The 24071-nt window shown below is 35.1% G+C and overlaps 2 protein-coding genes across 2 annotated transcripts in view; one reads left to right on the top strand and one right to left on the bottom strand.

Annotated features, from left to right (window-relative positions):
- The window catches only part of LOC110466943 (serine/threonine-protein kinase/endoribonuclease IRE1-like), a 21512-nt gene extending 9894 nt beyond the window's left edge, over positions 1 to 11618 (top strand). The window contains exons 12-22 of the mRNA XM_021523759.1: positions 627 to 877; positions 1394 to 1514; positions 1690 to 1780; positions 1970 to 2099; positions 4690 to 4849; positions 5093 to 5286; positions 5868 to 6009; positions 6471 to 6598; positions 7173 to 7296; positions 7621 to 7688; positions 9087 to 11618. Coding sequence (XP_021379434.1) covers positions 627 to 877; positions 1394 to 1514; positions 1690 to 1780; positions 1970 to 2099; positions 4690 to 4849; positions 5093 to 5286; positions 5868 to 6009; positions 6471 to 6598; positions 7173 to 7296; positions 7621 to 7688; positions 9087 to 9284 — 1607 coding nt within the window. The 3' untranslated portion in view covers positions 9285 to 11618. The remainder of the gene's footprint in view (positions 1 to 626; positions 878 to 1393; positions 1515 to 1689; positions 1781 to 1969; positions 2100 to 4689; positions 4850 to 5092; positions 5287 to 5867; positions 6010 to 6470; positions 6599 to 7172; positions 7297 to 7620; positions 7689 to 9086) is intronic.
- A 10036-nt stretch (positions 11619 to 21654) lies between these two features.
- On the bottom strand, positions 21655 to 24043 carry LOC110466935 (protein fem-1 homolog B-like). The gene has a single exon (XM_021523745.1). The coding sequence runs from the start codon at positions 23705 to 23707 to the stop codon at positions 22730 to 22732; it is 978 nt and encodes a 325-aa protein (XP_021379420.1). The 5' UTR covers positions 23708 to 24043; the 3' UTR covers positions 21655 to 22729.
- Between the last annotated feature and the right edge of the window lie 28 nt (positions 24044 to 24071).

Below are 24071 nucleotides of genomic sequence, written 5' to 3'. Positions count from 1 at the left end.
AAAATCAGACAGATTAATCCCTACAGTTAGAAAATCCCGAACAAACCACCAGTTTTCGTATCAAATTCCCCACTCAAAAACCCAGACCAGAAAGACATCATTCTTCCCTCGAACTATACAGAGTGGAATAAACTCCCACCTGACATTATTTCGAGCCCCACAACGGAGTTATTCAAATCAGCCCTCTACTGTCACTTTTCAAACGCAAATTAGACCACCTCGTATCTTTTAAAAACAATCTCTTTCCATGTTTCACTCCTCGTCTGACATTTTATCTTCAAATTGTTGAAGTAAGTCAGTACCATGTAGAAGTAGAATTAAGCAATTAAGTTTGTTAGTTGAGTATTCTATCATTGTAGTAGGACAAGAGTTTGTCAGATCAGTGTCCTGGCTGTAAGCAGTTAAGTTTGTTAGTTGAGTATTCTATCTTTGTAGTAGGACTAGAGTATGCATTTACATACACAGTTGCATATTGAAGCAGACTAATAGGCTAGAATGGATATAAATGTTCAGTTTAGTGTTATAAGTAAACTTCATAATAATAATTATTAGAAAAAAATGTTGTTGTAATTCTTTGTTGTCATCAATATTTAGCCATTGTCTGATTTAACTCTCTGTCATTTCAGGCTATCACGAAGTCCCAGACAAATCCAAGTCCAGAATCTCACCAGCATTTCAGATTACAGAAGATTCTGATGAGGAGGGGGATATCAGAGTGATCCCTGTGCCACCAGTTGTGGACAGTGTTCCAACCAAAAACAGCACAGACCTGGACAGCAGTCTGTTAGCAATGTATCTTGGGTCTGACTTCAAGTTCCTCATCACAGTCGGCCTGCTGATTATCACCATACTTGCCATCGTCTACTACTTTCCAAGGGTAAACACCTGTCAGATCCACAATATAACTATTTAATTTTGCATGTAATTATTTCCATCCCTTTGTGACAAAGTCACTTTATTAGGGGATATAGCATTTGGTTTGTATGTTGATCAAATTTTGTCAATGCTCTAGCAACTTCATTTCTGCACGAATTTGATCAAACTTCATTTCTTGGTCAGGCATGAGATTATCTCATATAAGTTTGTGTTCCAGTGGTCCATGGTCAAAATCAAGGTCACCATTACTATTTATAGAGCTTATAGTTCTCATTTTAGTGGCTTCATTCCTGCACCAATTTGTTATCAAACTTCGGCATGTATTGGTCCTCAAACGAGTACATGTTTGAAGAGGCTATTAACAAAATAAGCTTAACATTGAAAACAGCTGGCAAAATCAGCAATAGAAATTAACCTGTTGGTTTTATGGCTTTAGATTTCTTAGGTCAGAAAATTGATTAAAAATCGTGATAGCATTGTGTTAAGAAACATTAATATTTTTTTTCTGTTTCTGTAGCAACAAGAGCTGTCTATCAAAAGAATGTTGAGGGAACAACAGCTATTAGACCAGAACCAAAAGTCAGCTCAAACTTCATTTATTGGAAGTGGAAACACAAAATCTGGTGAAAACTATGACAGTAAGTCTTTGTACAAATATTAGTATTGTTACTGATCAAGAACATATTTCTTCGAGTTGGCTCTATTCAGCAGTCAAGAGGGGTTAAGTGAACCATACTCCTAGTGTGCATAGTCTTTTAAAATGAAGTTGATGAATAATCGCAGAAACTATTGAGATTCTTTACAAAATTACAGGTTTGCCAAACGGACATATCAAGGTTGGAAAAATAGATTTCAACCCTAACGATGTGCTGGGCCATGGTTGTGAGGGAACATTCGTGTACAGGTAATAGAATTTTTAATCCACTATAAAGAAAGTGTGTAACCTTTAAGGATATTTATTTTTTTTGTTACAAAAATGTGAACAATAAGAGTAAAGATAAAAACCAAACAAAAACAATCATTTTATCATCTCATACTATATCCATATATAGATAAACATATAGGTTAACTATGTCTTACAATTTAAAAATAGGGGCCGGTTTGACAATCGAGACGTGGCAATCAAGCGACTTCTACCCGAGTGTTTTACATTTGCTGACCGGGAAGTGGAGCTTTTGAGGGAGTCGGATCAGCACCCAAACGTCATAAGATACTTCTCCATGGTAGTAACACTCATCAGTCTGTTGAATATTGGTTCACTTGCTATGGAATTTATATCTATCATCAGTCTGAAATAAATATTGGTCCACTAAATAGAATAGCATCCGTCTGTGGGATAAAATATTCATTATATACTGTTTATTGTAAACATTTGATGTATGTTTGGAGTGAAATTAATTTATATCACTTGTACATTGACCGATCGGTTTCGTTTTTTAGTCAGCATTGTATGTACTTTTTCTAGGTTGCCTATTAAAGAATAAGTGTGCCTTGTGTCAGCGTCCACATTGACGCAGGTTAAGTTTTGATGTTGAGATTCATTTAAAACCAGAAGTCTTTGAACGACTGCTGGTATTTGGCATGGAGGTTGTCAGGAGATACGATATTGATGATACAGTACTAGTGTACATGGAGGTTGCTAGGAGATACAATATTGATGATACAGTACTAGTGTACATGGAGGTTGTCAGGAGATACAATATTGATGATACAGTACTAGTGTACATGGAGGTTGTCAGGAGATACAATATTGATGATACAGTACTAGTGTACATGGAGGTTGTCAGGAGATACAATATTGATGATACAGTACTAGTGTACATGGAGGTTGTCAGGAGATACAATATTGATGATACAGTACTAGTGTACATGGAGGTTGTCAGGAGATACAATATTGATGATACAGTACTAGTGTACATGGAGGTTGTCAGGAGATACAATATTGATGATACAGTACTAGTGTACATGGAGGTTGTCAGGAGATACAATATTGATGATACAGTACTAGTGTACATGGAGGTTGTCAGGAGATACAATATTGATGATACAGTACTAGTGTACATGGAGGTTGTCAGGAGATACAATATTGATGATACAGTACTAGTGTACATGGAGGTTGTCAGGAGATACAATATTGATGATACAGTACTAGTGTACATGGAGGTTGTCAGGAGATACAATATTGATGATACAGTACTAGTGTACATGGAGGTTGTCAGGAGATACAATATTGATGATACAGTACTAGTGTACATGGAGGTTGTCAGGAGATACAATATTGATGATACAGTACTAGTGTACATGGAGGTTGTCAGGAGATACAATATTGATGATACAGTACTAGTGTACATGGAGGTTGTCAGGAGATACAATATTGATGATACAGTACTAGTGTACATGGAGGTTGTCAGGAGATACAATATTGATGATACAGTACTAGTGTACATGGAGGTTGTCAGGAGATACAATATTGATGATACAGTACTAGTGTACATGGAGGTTGTCAGGAGATACAATATTGATGATACAGTACTAGTGTACATGGAGGTTGTCAGGAGATACAATATTGATGATACAGTACTAGTGTACATGGAGGTTGTCAGGAGATACAATATTGATGATACAGTACTAGTGTACATGGAGGTTGTCAGGAGATACAATATTGATGATACAGTACTAGTGTACATGGAGGTTGTCAGGAGATACAATATTGATGATACAGTACTAGTGTACATGGAGGTTGTCAGGAGATACAATATTGATGATACAGTACTAGTGTACATGGAGGTTGTCAGGAGATACAATATTGATGATACAGTACTAGTGTACATGGAGGTTGTCAGGAGATACAATATTGATGATACAGTACTAGTGTACATGGAGGTTGTCAGGAGATACAATATTGATGATACAGTACTAGTGTACATGGAGGTTGTCAGGAGATACAATATTGATGATACAGTACTAGTGTACATGGAGGTTGTCAGGAGATACAATATTGATGATACAGTACTAGTGTACATGGAGGTTGTCAGGAGATACAATATTGATGATACAGTACTAGTGTACATGGAGGTTGTCAGGAGATACAATATTGATGATACAGTACTAGTGTACATGGAGGTTGTCAGGAGATACAATATTGATGATACAGTACTAGTGTACATGGAGGTTGTCAGGAGATACAATATTGATGATACAGTACTAGTGTACATGGAGGTTGTCAGGAGATACAATATTGATGATACAGTACTAGTGTACATGGAGGTTGTCAGGAGATACAATGTTGATGATACAGTACTAGTGTACATGGAGGTTGTCAGGAGATACAATATTGATGATACAGTACTAGTGCTGTAAAAACAGTAAAACCACTTTTTTGACCAGTTATGGACTTCACTATTTTATTGACATTGAAAATTAATAGTGCTGTGAGACTGGAGATTTTTTTTATTTCACTTTTTTGGTTCTGAATAGCTATTCTTGCCAAAATTTTCAGGTTAAAGGTTTTGCATAAGTTTTAAATATATATATATCCTTCGGTATTTGTACTTGGATGCTGATAAATTTTCCATAAAGGTTCCTGAGGGGTAAACATTAAGTTGTTCCAGATAACTCACGTTAAGGAACTGATTATTAGTGAAAAAGATTGCCACATTCTACAGATTTTTTTTTTTAATTTTGACAACAAAAATGTCAGACATCTAATTAATATAAGGGCTCATTTCATTATAAAAAAAAACAAAAAAAAAACTTTAATTGATTTTGCTGTGTCAGAAGAATTTGTCTCATTTTTATTCTTTGTATTTTTAGGAGGCTGACAGCCAGTTCCGATACATAGCTTTGGAGTTGTGTGTGGCCACTGTACAAGACTTTGTGGAGGGGCACACTCCATATTCTAGGATGCTGGATCCTCTCGTTCTGCTATTCCAGGCCATGTCAGGCATAGCACATCTGCATTCCCTCGATATCGGTAGCTAGTTTCTAATGTTATTCTAAAGATATGATATCAGTGAGATGTCACTGAAAAATCTAAATTCTGGATTTATATCTTCACATACTTCATGATAAAAATAAATTCTTTAAAAGCAGAAACTGCAAAATAAATCTGTGTTTATGTATATAGCTACAATGACAAACGTTATAGTTATAGTAAAGCATGTGTATTTCGTGTGACAACTGTTTGTTCAGTTCAGAGGGGATGTTTCTTTTCCAGTCCACAGAGATGTCAAGCCCCACAATGTACTGCTGTCCCAGCCCAATGCTAAGGGCGAGGTGAGGGCCATGATCTCAGACTTCGGCTTGTGTAAGAAGTTGGCAGCTGGCCGTATTTCATTTTCCCGCAGGTCTGGAGCAGCTGGAACGGATGGATGGATAGCTCCAGAAATGATGGAGGAGAATAAGAGAGTTGTAAGATCATTAACTTTTATCACACTGCCATTTAATTGTATACAGGTTCATTAAGCACAACCAGTGAAATGTTTATGTGTGATGTTTTGATGACTAGCGCAATATGTACTCTGTCACTTTCATCAGGCAAATGACATTTTCATCAGGCAAATGACATGGAAAGTGTATGTACACTAAAGTGTAAAATATGTACGAGTTGGAGTCAATAAAATTGCTGACAATACTATAAGCAAATGTACACTCAGTTGTGAAATTAAGAAAAGACAACCAAATTGACAAATTGATTTTTAACCCTTATACACTATACTTACACACCCGAAGAAAATGTTCTGCTAAAAAAAAAAAAAAAATGTCATTTGATAGATCAATGTAACAGCAAGTTGTTCAGGTAAAAAAAACCAATAATGTCCCTGTTTCTGTTGTGTTTTGAAAGACATTCATTGCCAATACAAAACGGAATAAGATATCTCCATGTAACATATACTTGGTACTGTATCTCGGGTGGTGATTTGTTTTTACCTGAGGACCATTGTCGAAGCATCCTCATGATGCATTAAGTAATATTTTGTTTCCTTTTTCAGACCTGCAGCGTTGACATATTTTCCACTGGATGTGTCTTCTTTTATGTACTTACTAAAGGAAAGCATCCATTTGGAGACTCTTTACGACGACAGGCCAATATTATGGCAGGCGATCACCATCTAGACAGTTTACCTGTGACAGGTGGGAAAGACCAAAACAAAGTCAATAGAGCAACATGGTGTAGGATAGCCAACTTAAGACTATCTGGCCTGTAAATAATCCCAAAATATAGTATAATATTGATTTAAAGGATAGATAATGTGAAATTCTAGAATTAGAAAAGGTACCCAGAGGTCACTGACATTTATCATCAACTTTTATAATTGATAAAATTGGATCTCGAGAAGGTTCCTTTTTATGTTCCAAGCAAGACTTTGACAAGTATTCAAATATCAAAATGTATATACATCAAGCAAAACATCATCATAACTTTGATGTAATCTATAGCAGCACAACAGAATCATGGAAATACCAACCAATGATGATGTTGCTCTGTCATATCATAAACACTTGGCATTTACATTAAATGAGCCTAGATATTTGCAGCAGAGGAGTTATAGAACAGAGAAAAAAAACAGTAAGTTATTCTGCTTTGTTCTTAGATTACTATGTAAGGCGAGATTTAATAGAAGCGGCCTTGAGCATTGAACCAGCCAGGAGACCAACAGCTAAAATGATATTAAAACACCCATTCTTTTGGAGCAGGGAAAAGCAAATGATGTTCTTCCAGGTATTCATTTTTGCAATATCACTCTTGTATCCCAAGTATCAAGCTTTAACAAATAATAACTTTTCTGAAAAGTTTGTCATCCTTAGCTTGTTAATAACATTTACAATGAAGAAAAGTTGACCAAAGATAGTTATTGAACTATAACATGGTAATTGTAAATACCTACTGTCTGAGTGGGATAATTTGTGTAATAATTTCCTAAGGTTGATATTTAGATCACAAAGGCATAACTCACATATTGTTATTTGTTCATGATTGTTATCATCTGATGTTCATAAAATTTTCATATTTTTGACTTCTCTTCTAGAGAAAATTAATTTATTTCATTCAAACTTTGCAAGGACCATGCTTAGGTGATATGGATCCAAACAGTCTCTAAAATTGATAAAGAAAGGGCAAACAAATTTGCAAATTTAACATATTTCTTATTTAGAACTATAAGGGCCTCTACTTTTTGTTTCTTCAGACTTTTTGCTGTAATATCCCTTGGACCCAAAATGGGGCAACAATAATATAGATAAAGCAGTAACCGTTATGTCTGATCTGACATGAGTCTGTGTCATCTGTGTTTTAGGATGTGAGTGACAGGACTGAGAAGGAGACAGAGCAGTGTGAGGTGGTACGGAAGCTGGAGGAAGGAGGGTCAGAGGTCGTCAAGAAAGACTGGCGAAAAAATATTACAGTAGAATTACAAAATGGTAAATGGTATTTCATGACATTGATCTAGAAAGAAAACAAGGTTGTACAAGTCCTGAAAACTTGAACAAATACAGAAACACTTGTATTGTGTGCATCATATATACTTCACATAGATGTAGAAAAAATAGTGTATTTTTCAACTTTTGGACTCATTTCAACATAATGTTGCCACCGATCCCCTTGCATTCTGTAAAACAGATAATTGTATGGTGGTGTTCTGTAAATATTAGGGATATATTTATAACTGAAAACTACCAGTCTCATATTGTCCAAAAGTTTCCCGAGATAAAAGCAATACTATTATGTGTCATTTATTTTTTTAGATCTCAGAAAATTTAGAACCTACAAAGGAGAGAATGTGAGAGACTTACTCAGAGCTATGAGAAACAAAGTAAGTATGGTATTATCTAGCTTACTGTATTACGACAAAAACCGGCCTGTTTATCAACAAAGCTTTGTGATGATAAGATGTGAGAGACTTACTCAGAGCTATGAGAAACAAAGTAAGTATGGTATTATCTAGCTTACTGTATTACGACAAAAACCGGCCTGTTTATCAACAAAGCTTTGTGATGATAAGATGTGAGAGACTTACTCAGAGCTATGAGAAACAAAGTAAGTATGGTATTATCTAGCTTACTGTATTACGACAAAAACCGGCCTGTTTATCAACAAAGCTTTGTGATGATAAGATGTGAGAGACTTACTCAGAGCTATGAGAAACAAAGTAAGTATGGTATTATCTAGCTTACTGTATTACGACAAAAACCGGCCTGTTTATCAACAAAGCTTTGTGATGATAAGATGTGAGAGACTTACTCAGAGCTATGAGAAACAAAGTAAGTATGGTATTATCGAGCTTACTGTATTACGAAAAAAACTGGCCAGTTTATCAACAAAGCTTTGTGATGATAAGATCAACACATATATCCCCCGTCCTATATGGTAAATATGTCAATCAGAGACAACTTGCTTTATAACTAAAGCACATTAACTAAAAATAGTCTGTTTAACTGAGCCTTTTTATTGAAGCATGCCTTTTTGTTAGAACAAGCATTTTTGCTATGAGTCACCTTTTCATTATAACAAATCTTGTCACAGTATCAAGCACTTATATGAAAACATGTGTTTAGGTATAACAAGGATTTTCATTACAACATGTCAAAAAGTCTTTTGAGCCCACCATGATCAGATGGTTGGCTCTTCAAGTGGTCCAATTGTCCTTCTGTCTGTAAACAATTCTCACCATCACCATTTCTCAGGAAAAACTTAAAGTTCCCTTAGGTCTTAGGTGTGTACCATCACTTTTGTTCATGGATTTGAATACTTATATGGTCTCAAGGTAGACATCTTGGATTTCAAGGTCAAAGTTTGTTGTCGATATTTCTTGGGAAGTATTGGTCAGATCTTTCTTAAAATTCTGTAGTTATATAGAACTAACCTAATATCAAAAATTAGACATTAAACAATATTTCTCGGGAAGTATTGGACAGATCTTTCTTAAAATTCTGTAGTTATACAGAACTAACCTAATATCAAAAATTAGACATTAAACAATATTTCGCTGAAAATTGGTATTTATGGGTATTTGATTAACAGGAACTTGATGGCAAGTGTTTTGAAAGGATCATTTGGCATTGAACCAAAATGTTGGGGTCTTCCCATGGTAAATGCAGACTTGACAGGTGACCGTTTAGACCCATTGGCCTCTTGTTTGTACTGTTGCCACATTATCATCACATAGAGGATGAAAATGAAAAAATAACAAATCTTTATAAAACCATTGCAGAAACACCATTATCGAGAGCTGCCTGACAATGTGAAGAATTCCCTTGGAGCAGTGCCAGACCAGTTTGTGTTATACTTTACCTCACGCTTTCCAAGACTTTTAATTCATACATATCATGCCATGATGTGTTGTAAGGATGAACGTGTATTCCGACAATATTACAATACAGACTCTACGGAAGCACATAAGCTGTTATAGCAGTGTGGTAGGACCAAGGTTATCAGACCCGTTATAGCAGTGTGGTAGGATCAAGGTTATCACACACATTGTAACAGTGCACAGACAGGACAGAAATTATCAAAACAATGTGGTGCTCTCGGTGCAATATTTCTATATTTTCTACAACTTAAATGACACATTTAGTGCAAATCTACAGTTTTCATGACACTTTTGTGCAGTGAAAGTCCTATAATGTTGAATCAAAGAATCAGTTTTGGTGGCTTTTACATGTATTATGTACAGTTTATGTAATTTTACTATGAGTTTAATTTTATTGAATTTTTTTACTTTCTTTATGTTTGAGTGATATCAGTGAACCAAAAAGTGTCTTTCAGTACATTACTTAGACAACACAAGCCATTGTTCTGACATCTTTTGCATTGGAGAGAAAAATAGAGAGAATGTCTTTTTTCCTTTTTAATTATTGATGAAAAGGTGTACATGATATAATTTTAATTGATCATTTGGACTACACCTGCATCTTATAAAAAATGACAAACAAGCCATGAGCATGTTTTTGTACATTAAAACAACCATTCTGTTTGTATGGACTTCATTACATTTATTATAGACAGCATTCATAGACAGGAAAACCATTACTTTACCGACATCACTCATAGACAGGAAAACCAATATTTAACTGACATCATTCATAGACTGGAACTCCATTACTTAACTGACATCACTCATAGACAGGGAATCCATTACTTAACTCACAACACTCATAGACAAGGAATCCATTACTTAACTGACATCACCCATAGACAGGAACTCCATTACTTAACTGACATCACTCATAGACAGGGAATCCATTACTTAACTGACATCATTCATAGACTGGAACTCCATTACTTAACTGGTATCACTCATAGACAGGGAATTCATTACTTAACTGACATCACCCACAGACAGGAACTCTATTACTTAACTTACATCACTCATAGACAGGGAATCCTTTACTTAACTGACATCAACCATAGACAGGAACTCCATTACTTAAATTACATCACTCATAGACAGGAACTCCATTACTTAACCAACATCACTCATAGACAGGAACTCCATTACTTAACTTACATCACTCATAGACAGGAACTCCATTACTTAACTGACATCACTCATAGACAGGGAATCCATTACTTAACTCACATCACTCATAGACAGGAACTCCATTACTTAACTGACATCACTCATAGACAGGAACTCCATTACTTAACTGACTTTACTCATGGACCAGAACTCCATTACTTAACTGACATCAATTGTTTGATAAATCCGGAAATTTTGTTACGCTAGAAGTAACAATATAAGTTGTCAAAATATGTCCTCATTAGTGTGGTTATATATGGTACTTTAACCAATTATTTCTCATAGGAATTTTACAGTATTACCATTATTTCATGCTGTTACTATTTTATTTGGTACCTCCAATATTTTGAAGAGTTGTGGAGAGAAGAATGTTTGTGTGAGGTAAACTTTGTGAGCAAAATCTGTGTTCTTTATAAATAATCCAATCATGTGAAGAGCTTTTATGTAAAGAAAGAGAAAGTCTCTGTTTGTGTTGATGTGAGATGAACTTGTCCTTAAATTTTCTATGGTAATCCAGTTTATGGTGGGGAAATGACCTACTGTGTGGCAGGTCGACAGCTGAACCTGGTGAGTAAATTCATGAGTTGTATCATTGAAGACTTGGTTGATAACAACATTAAAAGACCAGTTTACTTTTATTTATTACAACAATCATGGACACAGCATTTTTTTAAAGAGATAACCCAACACCTTAGCCATTAAGAAAACTTGTAACACATCCAAGTGTTAGCTTTTCTAATCTGTGAAGAATTAAGGATCACCAGGATAACTTTATCTGTCATCAGTTGTTGTTGTGATTGTAAACATTTGGCCGTAACGCACCATGTAAGAATGTTCAGTAATCATGAACATGGTAATGTGGTTATACTGTTTTTACAATGTTACAGCTGTTATGTTAATATTACCTGTGGGATGATTTACTGATTTGATATAACTTGTCTCAGTGACATATACAACCAGTCTTAGGGAAAAACTTCATAGCAAATCTGAAATGATAATATCCATGTTAGCGTCTACCAGTTACTTTGGAATATGTTTTTGACATAGAGATTGTTGTTGTAAGGATTACATGGAAGGAAGGCTGTTTAATTAGTAGGATCTTATACTCACCTTCAGTCACAGACAATCAAATTGAATGTTTATCATGTAACTTGAAAATATTATGATACATGTACATGCAATTACATGATATATTGTAGCGGTAATTGTTTGTATATATGTAATGCAATATATAATACATATTATATATGTAATTATGTAATTTCATGTGCATAGGTATATCTTTATTTTCAGTTTTCTAAAAACAACATTTGTAATCGATTCATGACATAAAGATTTTTTTTGCAATGGTGATTTCACTATTTTATGGTAATCTTGATATGAAAATTACACTGCTGCATTATTTAAGAACAATATTTTGTTTATTGTTAAGAACATTTATTGTCAAATGTGATAGGTATATGTTTCTGTATACCAGATAGTAGATTAGTTTGGTGTAATTGTGTAAAATATCTAATACATCCCCCACTGTGATAGACTACAGGAGGCCATGTAGATTTAACAGATAGTTGAACTAGTGCACTGATCTAATCAAATGTCTTTGTCCAAAGGTGTATTGCCTGCCACGGGTTTAGCAGGTCAGTTTGGATTTTCATATGTCATAACCTAACAAGAATGGCCCTAGTGACATTTTATAGTATCTGTATTTGTTTTTACATGAGCAATTATTAAGAGTCCTTATGTCTGATTTACAGTATGCTGTAGTATTTAGGTTGCGGAGGTTGTATAGACAGCTGACAGATGCTATACTGGTATAGAAACTAACAACCACGTAATGCGTTCTCATACATCACAATATATCAGATCTCCTCAACCAAACGACCAATCAGACCCCAGGGGGGGGGGTTGTGATTTGCCTTCAAGTCCTCTAGTGTATACGGTAAACTTTTGGAATAGATAAAGGGAAGGGGGCCATCCTGAAAACAACTTTTAGAGCTATTAGTACCATCAGATAGTGTGATAACATAAACAGCTAGCTGCATCTATTGGGTTTTATTCAATAAAAGGTATATTTGAAGTGTGTGAGTGACATTGGATTGTGTCAACAGCATGAGCAGTGTTTGTGAGCATTGATCTGAAGAAAGAATGTTTATTTATTAATTGTCTTTTCCCTTTTTTTAACGATCTTATTTATAATGAAATTTTCATGATTTTCATTCATTGGATAGAGGTACCTTTTATATTTTAATGACGTGCAAGTACAAAGAGCTGTTTTACACTACACATGTATCTATTTTTATCATTCCATTTGTAAATGTTTCATTTCCAAACACATCAAATAAAATGAAAATTAATCTGATATGAATTAATGTTTTTGTATCCTCCTTTGATATAATTAATGATCTTAACAACCAGGATTGTTATATTAAGAATTCCTTCTCAACCCATCAAGTACCATGGTCATCAAACTTGTTATGAACATCCTTTGGACCTAGGTATTGAATATTAGCCCAGGTTGCTGAGAAACGGAATCCAGAATAGGGAAATATTTCCTGTATTACTTTCGATGAGAATATACCATAATTGCTTAAATATTGTATCCAGGTGAGGAATCAGGCTTTCTGGCCATCAGGTATGCTCACCTGGCATAAAGTGCATGTGTGCTTATTGTATGATGACACTTGTATGGAGGTAATCACCAGAAAAAAACTGCATGGTGGAGATGACAATTAATACTGAACCCCAAAATACCATCGGGGGTATATTGGTGGCTCCCATAGACAATACATCTACTATAGACCTGTCTGGTGCCATCTACACTCTTAAAGATTGCATACTTTCCAGTATCATGTGTGGGGGGGACAGAAATGGGGTTTGAAACACCACCTGTAAAAGCCCTCATGCAAGATCAATCCAACAGTTAGCAGGGACAACAACTGAGTGTTGGACCAGGACCTGCGCTGGTTCCAACAGAGGGTCAAGGAGGCGATATTCATTACTGCCTCCAGACCAACCTCAACATGGCCAAGTATTGCAATGCAATCCATTATCCCCCACCAATAAAGATTTCTTTATTTACAAAGTTGTACACCTATCTCAGGATCAACATATTGTAAAGAAAGTATCGTGATACAGAATAGGGAACATTTTCCAATGATTATCATCAGAGGTCAAATTAAAGATCACACTGACTTTTGTTTGGAACAGCAAATTCTGTCCTCTTGGGATATCTGCATACCAAATTTGGTTACTCGAGTAGAATTAAAATCAGAAAGATCAGCTTTGGAAAACATTTACAATGACTGAGGTCAAAGCATATATCACAGTGACCTTCTTTTAATAAAATATACTCTGCCATCAAAAGATAATCATGCATACTAGATTTGGATAATTCAGGTGAAATAGTATAGGATATATGACAAGTAAAAACAAGAGGCCCAGTGGGCCTGTATCACTCACCTGAATGTGTTTAAAATAATTGGTATGAAGTAAAGATATAACACTCAATGGTAGGTGCTGAAAGTACTATGAAATTTCAGAAAGATCCATCCAATACTTGAGAAATAGCAAGAACAAACTTCAAACAGAGCCCCACCCCTATGCCCCTAGGGGGGTCATACCCTCTGTTTATACAAAAAGTCCCCTTGGCCCAAGGATGCTCCAGACTAAATTAGGATAAAATCCCTTAATCCCTATGGTAGATTAGAGGATTTTAAAGGTTTTACCTATAATTCCCCTATTGGGCCCCGCCTCTCTGCTTCCAGGGGGGTTAGACACACCATTTATGCAAAATTGGTTCCCCTTCACCAAAGGATGCTTCATACCGAATTTGGACAAAATCCTGTCATACGTACAGAAGAAGAAGGTTTTTGAAGAATTTGCTATGTTTTCCCTAATGGGCCCTGCCAATCTGCCCCCAGGGGGGGCCAAACTCACTGTTTATACAAAATTGAGTCCCTTTTGCCCAAGATCCTCCAGACCAAATTTGGAAGAAATCCCTTCATCCCTATGGTAGAAGAAGGATTTTAAAGATTTACTTCTATTTCCCATATTGGGCCCCGTCCTTCTGCCCCCTTGGAGACCACACCCACTGCTTATACAAAATTGAGTCCCCTTGGCCATAGGATCCTCCAGACCAAATTAGGATAAAATCCCTTAATCCCGATGTTCGAAGAAGGATTTTAAAAGTTTTACCTTTATTTCCCCTATTGGGCCTGCCCCTCAGGTCCCATGGGGCGCCACACCCACCGTTTATACAAAATTTGTTCCCCTTTACCCAAGGATACTCCACACCAAATATGGACCAAATCCTTTCATTCCGACAGAATAAGAAGGATTTTAAAGAATAATTTGCTATGCTTCCCCTATTTGGCCCGCCCCTAAGGCCCCTGGGGGGTCAGACCCACGGTTTATACGGAATTGGTTCCTCTTCACCCAAGGATGCTTCAGACCAAATATGGAACAAATCCTTTCATTCCTACAGAAGAACAAGGATTTTAAAGAATTTGCTATATTTCCCCTATTGGGCCCCGCCCCTCAGCCCCAAAGGGGGGCCACACCCACCGTTTATGCAAAATTTGTTCCCCTTTACCCAAGGATGACCCACACCAAATATGGACCAAATACTTTCATTCCTACAGAAGAAGAAGGATTTTAAAGAATAATTTGCTATGTTTCCCCTATTAGGCCTCGCCCCTCAGGCCCCTGGGGGACCAGACCCACAGTTTATACAAAATTGGTTCATCTTCCCCTAAGGATGCTTCTGACCAAATATGGAACAAATCCTTTCATTCCTTCAGAAGGAGAAAGATTTTAAAGAATTTGCTATATTTCCCCTATTGGGCCCCGCCCCTCAGCCCCCAGGTGGGCCACACCCACCATTTAAACAAAATTGGTTCCCCTTCCCCCAAAGATGCTTCGGGCAGGTGAGCTAAAAATCAAAGGTTAAGGTTAGAGCATAAGTCAAAGGGACCTACTTCTTGACTGTGCACTTCGCCATCCTTCGATATACTTTCAGGTGAAATGGTAAAGAGGATATGCCCAGAGAATAACAGGACAAATTCAAAGATCACGGCGACCTTCTCAAACTTCAACATTGTACTTGCATATTACCAAATCTTGTTGTTTTCAAAGGTTGAGGTTAAAGATCAAACCATAGGTCACAGTGACCTACTTTTCGTACCTCCAACTCAATCATTCTGAGACGTACTTGCATGTCAAATCTGATTACCTGGTACTCCAATTTAAAATAGTACATAAGATCCTGTTCTGGGAAAATTTTGCTGCATATATATATATATACATTAATCTTCGTTTATTTTGTTCTTCCCAACAACAGTACAGTACACGAATACATGTGAAAGGCGAAATTAATACTTGGCAAACAAGGATTTTATCGGCAAAGGGCACATATTTGATTGGGCAAAAGTTTCCTGGTATATGCCTTGGTCAAGCTTTTTTCAAATGTTGAAGTCAAAAGGTCAAACCATAATTCACAGAACTTGATACCAAATCTGGTACCCCAGCTGAAATTGCATAAAAGATATGCCCCGGACAAAATCTTTCAACATATGGATGGACAGTGTGAAAACCTGTAGTCCCTACCCTCTTTTCCACCCCAGGAACAAGTGGGAGACTAACAAGGATAGATTATATCACATCCTGTCTGCTGCCTATGCCGTCTTTGTTCAGTCATAGCTTGGGAATATTCCCTAGCAAGGTGACTGAACACCACTAAGCCTGTCCCCCTGTCAGTAGGCTTGAAGAAGGCTGTCAGACAGCATCCTCAATATCCAGGGGTTACATTCACTTTCGCTCTCTTCACCCCTGGAATATGTCATAGCAAAATTGAAGGCTCAATGCACCACCTAGTGGATGGGAGCAGAAGAGTAGTTTCGAAAAGTGTCTCGCGATTGCGTAGTGGTAAAAATGACTGGCTTTGAAGTTGGGTGTTGCTCCTCTGTATTCTTCCACGGTCAGGTTTCAGTCTGGCGATTGGTCAGGTTTTTATATCCGGAGACCAATCAAACCACTATCTTTGTGCCTTCGATTTTGCTATGACATATCCCAGGGGTGCAGATAGCGTAAGTGAGGAAAAATCCTTGGACTATCGAGGATGTCGGATAGTAACCAAAGGCTACCCTATATGAAGATTAAAGTCGTATGTAATTTTTTTGCTCTAGTCATTTAGAAAAAATTATCAAATTTGAAACATTTAATGAAAGTAATAATCCTCATGGTGAAAGTCATAGTATAACAAATCTTATTATAGTTAGGTGTTTACTTTATCACTGTTGTCCTCACTGTGAAGTCAAGTTATGGTCCAAGCATAGAATCTAATGCAAGATAAAAATTCACAGGTGTGACAATAGATGGATATAAAATAACAAAATAAATGACTGCATACAGGTATGTACTTTCATATTTTTTTTAATTTCTGTCCTTAAAAATGAAATGATCAACACAATAAACATTAAGCACCAGTCGTAATAGAAACAATTTGCCTCCTATATTCAACATTTGAACAAAACATTAACCACAATTTTCCCAAATATTTCCTAAAAATGCAAAAATAACAAATATTTGTATGTTCTACGAATCCACCAATTACATTTATGTGTTTTACAAATATGAAAGAGTCATACATTAAAATTTTATCTTTCACAATTTTCGAAGGTAAATTGCTTGTTGGAGATTGTGCTGGTTCTCCAGTCAAACACTGACAAGATTTCGGTTCAGTTTGATCAAAATGCAGATCATGATAATGGAATATTTAGCAAATCAATTTAAAGCTAACATCAGGTATTTTGATGAATTGCTGTTCTGGGTGATCATGATCACGGTAAGTCTATGTTTTCCAGCTGGGGACATTTTGTTTTCTTTCTGATAATGAGGTCTTGTGATGAAATGAGTTTACACACATATACATCAAATAGGAATTTTATTGAACTTGTCAAATATTGTAATAAGCCATTAAACAAACTATGTGCACCCTATGATATTATTCAATAGGTGTAAGAAAACATTACATGTTAGATGATATGACCACTCTTTCAAGATTTTTGTACATTCCGTATTTTGCAAGTAAGATGAAGCAAACTGGCATCTTCATAAGTAAATTAAAATAAAACAATTTTCTTATTTCACATACCTAAGATTAATTTATTTTTTTAAATAAACTACAATCTAGCACCAATAAAAAACACAATTAAAATAATCTTTGGTTTGTTTTGAGAGCACTGAATCCATCACATTGAAAAACATAAACAACAGATGTTTGCAAAGAATTTCTTTTATGAAACACCCTGGATATGTTGGTACATTAATGTGACTAAAGCATTAAAGAGGCAAAACACATATTCCATGTACATCCTTATCAATAAAGATTATATGTACATCCTTATCAATACAGACTAAATGTACATCCTTATCAATAAAGATTACATATACATCCTTATCAATACAGATTACATGTACATCCTTATCAATACAGCTTACATGTACATCCTTATCAATAAAGATCACATGTACCATGTACATCCTTATCAATACAGATTATATGTACATACTTATCAATACAGACTACATGTACATCCTTATCAATAAAGATTACATATACATCCTTATCAATACAGATTACATGTATATCCTTATCAATACAGACTACATGTACATCCTTATCAATACAGACTACATGTACATCCTTATCAATAAAGATCACATGTACCATGTACATCCTTATCAATAAAGATTATATGTACATCCTTATCAATACAGATTACAGGTACATCCTTATCAATACAGCTTACATGTACATCCTTATCAATAAAGATTACATGTACTATGTACATCCTTATCAATAAAGATTACATGTACATGCTTATCAATAAAGATTACATGTACATCCTTATCAATAAAGATTACATATACATCCTTATCAATACAGATTACATGTATATCCTTATCAATACAGACTACATGTACATCCTTATCAATAAAGATTACATATACATCCTTATCAATACAGATTACATGTACATCCTTATTAATACAGCTTACATGTACATCCTTATCAATAAAGACTACATGTACATCCTTATCAATAAAGATCACATGTACCATGTACATCCTTATCAATAAAGATTACATGTACTATGTACATCCTTATCAATAAAGATTACATGTACATACTTATCAATAAAGATTACATGTACATCCTTATCAATAAAGACTACATGTACATCCTTATCAATAAAGATCACATGTACCATGTACATCCTTATCAATAAAGATTACATGTACTATGTACATCCTTATCAATAAAGATTACATATACATCCTTATCAATACAGATTACATGTATATCCTTATCAATACAGACTACATGTACATCCTTATCAATACAGACTACATGTACATCCTTATCAATACAGAGTACATGTACATCCTTATCAATACAGATTACAGGTACATCCTTATCAATACAGCTTACATGTACATCCTTATCAATAAAGACTACATGTACATCCTTATCAATAAAGATCACATGTACCATGTACATCCTTATCAATAAAGATTATATGTACATCCTTATCAATAAAGATTACATATACATCCTTATCAATACAGATTACATGTACATCCTTATCAATACAGATTATTTATGCAAAATGAAAACTTCCTGAAACTAGTTCCACTACAACATATGAATTACCTATTGCATTACATACCATTTATTCAAGTCCTTTATTCACTAGCATACAATCCTGTACTGAGATTTTCAATATGTAACATATGGATTTATGAACGCAACGTTATCAACAGCTGATCCTGTCAAAAATAAGACAAACATGTTCACATTCAGCACATAGACAAACTACTTAATGTGTCAATTGGGAATACCTTTAGCTACAACTTTAATACTAGCATGGCATTTTTCAAACAAATATAGTACATGTACCATGTTTTTTTGCATTTTGCCCAGGGGCTGTATGATATTTCAAAGGGAAAAATGTCCTGTGCAGGCTATTTGATGAAGTCTGTAATTTGACAGAATTTTCCATTAAATCATAATCAAATTGGGTTGTGTCTAAATTATTATTAACATGCTGAATACTAAATCATTTAAGTAGTAGTGAAACATTCACATTAGCGTTAAACACATCAGAGTTTAAAGCCAAAACATAGTTCTATCTCAAACGATTTGATTTCTTTAACTAGCATATGTCACTAGGATTTGAGGCTTAAATTTAGCAGTTTATTCAAAACGAAAACATGGTTTTAATATATAAAGATTGAAAAAAATAAGGGTGTGTGACCGTAAAAGAATTAAAGCCTTCAAATAAGGTTTATTTATGTTTCATTCATTACATGTATTGAATATCAATAATGGAAATTGGGTTATCTTGACCCTATGTAATTCTTTAGCAAGAATTTTAGATCATATGCTGTTACAATCTAAACAATCATACTACACTGTAAATGATCTCATAAACAAGTAAACATGGTTGGTATGGGTTCACTCAACTCCCTCTTTCTTCCTTATCATTACAAATTTATATGAACAAGATGACAAGAAATGGCATTCTATTTACAATACAGTAATGAAAATATCAGAACATTCATTTACCCATTAAATCATGCAATGAGCCACTACACTTGTAAATAAATACTGACTCTAATGCTAAATCATGAAATATAAATCTTAGAGACATAACATTATTGTTACTACCTCTACAATCAAGCCATTGATCACAGCACTAAACAAATACAGCAGACAACATTTTCACATCAGTTCTCACACAGACTAAAATATCACTAACAAACACCATGCAATATCCACTTGTATTCTAAATTTTTGACAAAATAAAAGTTGAAATAGTTCCACAAATTTTAACTTGGACCATTTAAAAGTATTTATATACATGTATGAAATCAGTATGTTTTCTAATTGTTCAACACCAATTTAGTCAGCACATCGTACATCTATAGAGAAAATGAATACATAAAAATACAAACTTAATAGCTGGAATAGCAGTAACAGTTACATGTACAGCACGTCAACTGGCATATGTTTTCATTGTGGACATTGTACAGGTTTTCATGTAAACACTCCAATATTTTAGGATTTCAATTTCTACTAAGGGTGGAATCAATGACACTACCACCTGTTGATCAGCTGGTTTCTTTTTTCATGCACCAGATTCACATTGCCTGAGCATATAATTTGTGTCAAATTTCACATCATCTAGCAATCACTGCAGCTATATTGAACAAATTTAAATAAACATATAGATTTTTTTTAAATAAACATACTTACGATGTGTTTTTTTATGGTGTATTAATATAAATAATTATTTCCAACATGGTTGATGTCAATGGCATTGTACAGTCAATGGATAAATTTAGCAGATTTTCTTCTGCTACAATTAATTTGTCTCAAGACTAACTCAATTCATCTGTGTGCCAAAGTCTATCTAAGTGTGTCCCATTACTAAATACATAGTGGTTCTAAAAATGTGGGAAAGTCAGGAAAATCATGAGACCAGGACTAAATATTTGTGTCCCCAAACAGTCACTACTTTCACACAATATTTATTTTCCACAATGGCGAAACTCGATTAAACTTTTTGTATGAGCTTTGAAGGATAGCTTTAAAGCTTTTTCATGAGTATTTGGAGAAAACTGAAGTTTAAAGGCAAGTCTGGACAAAATATTTTTTCTCGATATACCAGTATGCTTTGGCCTAGCTACATCAATACAACATAACAATGTAAGAGTGCTTCTATTTCTTCTTACAGTATCAAATGGTCCCAGCAATTTTTAAATCACACATTTGTTTTTTTATGGCTATATTCAAATTTAGATAAACTCAACAAATCTTGTTAATTACAAGGCATTTAACATTACGTAAAAATAGTGTATGTAATACTCGGTAGACTTTCAACAACAGTCCAATAACACTCACAAAATTAATCAAATACACGTACTATTGAAAGCTTTAATGCAAAAGAAGAATGCCATTAACAATAATGAATTCAATATGAATTTAATGTGAATCATCATGTCACACAGAACCACAAAAAATAAAGGACTTTTTCATGGGCAAGCAACAGCTGGCTCAGCATTGTACTAAAACATTAATTTTGTAACTGGATATAAAAAATGCCTGAAACATATCAACATAATATATACATAGTACATGTGTATATATACAAAACATATCAATGAAGGAATACATCATAAATGTATATAAAATAGTGTTTTCAAGAAATTATTATTTCAATAATTTCATGTAAATTGTGTACCTGATCAGTCAGAATATCAAATATACAGACGTGTACATGCGTCACCACATAAAGTAAACCTTGATCCCTCAATTTTCCTGTAAGAACATACATGTTTATATATATACATGAACATGGTTGACTATGACAAAAGCATGTAAAAATGCAATATCCTTAGAATTCTGGGCAAGGACTGAAGAAAATCAGAACATCAACACCTTATAATTATCTTGGCATCAAAAATTAAAGTTCTGCTAATAGTGAATACATGAAACAGAATGTTAGTTTTTTCTTTTTAGTTTAACTGGAAATCACTTTTGTTATAAATACATGTACTAGAGTATACTGTTTAGGTATACAATGGCCCAATGTTTAATATAAAAAGTCAAGACCTATTCTCGCAGAAAACATTTTATCTATGGTACTGTATACTTCAAACTCTCGTGTGAGTAAACCACATCTGAAGCACTGGAGATAATCTATTGTAAGGTTGGTGGCCACAAGGCCCGAAAATTCACGACAGGCTGATATATGCCTGATGTTTCGAAACACTGACATATAACCAGCAATTTCAGGCATTGAAGAAAAGAATCTAGAAATGTCACATGGGAATAAAGCAGCTATATAATACCAAGGTACATATGTACTCCAAAATAATTTAGAATCCTCCAAAGAACTTCTAGTTTCAAATTTTCAATGAGAGCATGACTGCAGCCGAGAAATAATCATTTCTCATTATGACCAGGCCCCCCAGCTTTTCCATTAAAGATCAACAATCTTTCTGGGTAATGAAGTTAGTGTCTAAGCCCAATCTGTTCCATATTATTGTTTTGTTAATTTACAACAAATATCTGTTGACCCATGTGGTTTTATTTGCACCAAAATTATAGCATACATGTAGATATACAGTGAAAACTTAATCACTAACTCAGATCTAGGCAGTCTCAAGTACCGGTAAATCACTGCATTTGGCGTTCCATGCAGGTAAAGACACAACATACACTTTCAACATATATACTCATCTTTTCACAGTAGGTTATATTACAAATCTTACATATACAATACTCTGAGACTCACATGTTGTTTTAATATAACAGGAAGTGGTAATGTTTCAATATTTTTCAAAAACCCTTTCCCATTACAGTTTCTGCTGATACAAGATCTGATTTCCATTCGACAGAGTTGTTTCAGACTTGGAGGGTTGTTGATTTCAGCATCTAATAGCCCTATTATAGCCACATCATTGTCCCCATCCATGACTAAAGCTCTTCTCACACTACGAATCTCCCACAAAGGTATACCTGCACACAACAAAAGTTTGACAATTTCCATTGCTTTGTGCTTTGATGCCCAGAAAAGAGGATTATGTTGTGCGCTTGTGCCACCAATTGGGTATTTCGGACCTTGTAAATTGCTTCCATGGACAATAAGAGTTTTTGTGATAAAAGAGCTGACCCTGTAGGTTAAGGCTGTGAGAAGTGGGGTACGGTTGAACTGGTCGGTTTTATTGACACTAGCACCATTTGAAATCAAATACTCCACTAGGTCTGGCATTTGTTGTCTGCATGCTACCCACAAAGCTGTGTGATTGTAGTTGTCAGCTGCATCGATGTCAGCACCAGCATTTACCAATGCAACCACTCCCTCAAGAAAATGCATTCGGCAGGCTGTAATAATAGGTGGCTCAACACGGTTCAAATGATCTTTGCTGCTTTTGTTTAAGTTCAGATTCTTGCTCTTTTCATAGTGGCGCATCAATAGATTAAAAATATCAAAATGTCTCTTGTAAAGAGACAGTGACAAAGCTGTTGCACCCTTTACTGGTATGTTAAAATCAACGTGTGGATATGATAGAAGGATGTTCCTGGCCTCTTGTGTACTTCCCGAAGCTACTGCCATATACAAATCAAAAACCAAATGCGATTGATTGTATTTGTTAATTGGGTGGAAAGCAGTGGGCAATATGAGATGATTTCCTCTCTCCATTGCTAAAGTAAAATTTCGATCTACAGGTTTTTGCATTTTCATCGATATTTTTTCACTTATTCTGGAATTTCGAAAACGTTACTCCATGATAACATATCCCATAGCACGTTACGATGTTGATGAAATACGTTCTCAGACGATATTCAGCATCCGTCTCCTAAAACACACGGTCGCACAGAAGAACAGAGCGATTATCTATTCACTATCCTTCTTGGACTTTGTGCTCAGCAGAAGTACATATTGCATATTTCTGACCCAAAAACTTGCTTCTTTTTCTTCATTGCAATTTTTGGACGTATTTTACCAACAAGTAAGGTTGCTTCGTCGATGAACTTTCCAGCTTCCCCAACTTCCGGTTTTCTGAGGCCAATGTTACATTGGTTGCGATTGGTGGAAAAGAGTAGAC

The sequence above is a fragment of the Mizuhopecten yessoensis genome, unplaced genomic scaffold (genome assembly GCF_002113885.1).
Source record: "Mizuhopecten yessoensis strain PY_sf001 unplaced genomic scaffold, ASM211388v2 scaffold11149, whole genome shotgun sequence".
Lineage (NCBI taxonomy): Eukaryota > Metazoa > Mollusca > Bivalvia > Pectinida > Pectinidae > Mizuhopecten > Mizuhopecten yessoensis.
This window is presented reverse-complemented; position numbering and strand designations above follow the sequence as displayed.

Bases quoted from the DNA above. Each gene is read 5' to 3' on its own strand.
- LOC110466935 (XM_021523745.1), bottom strand. From the start codon at position 23,707: ATGAAAATGCAAAAACCTGTAGATCGAAATTTTACTTTAGCAATGGAG.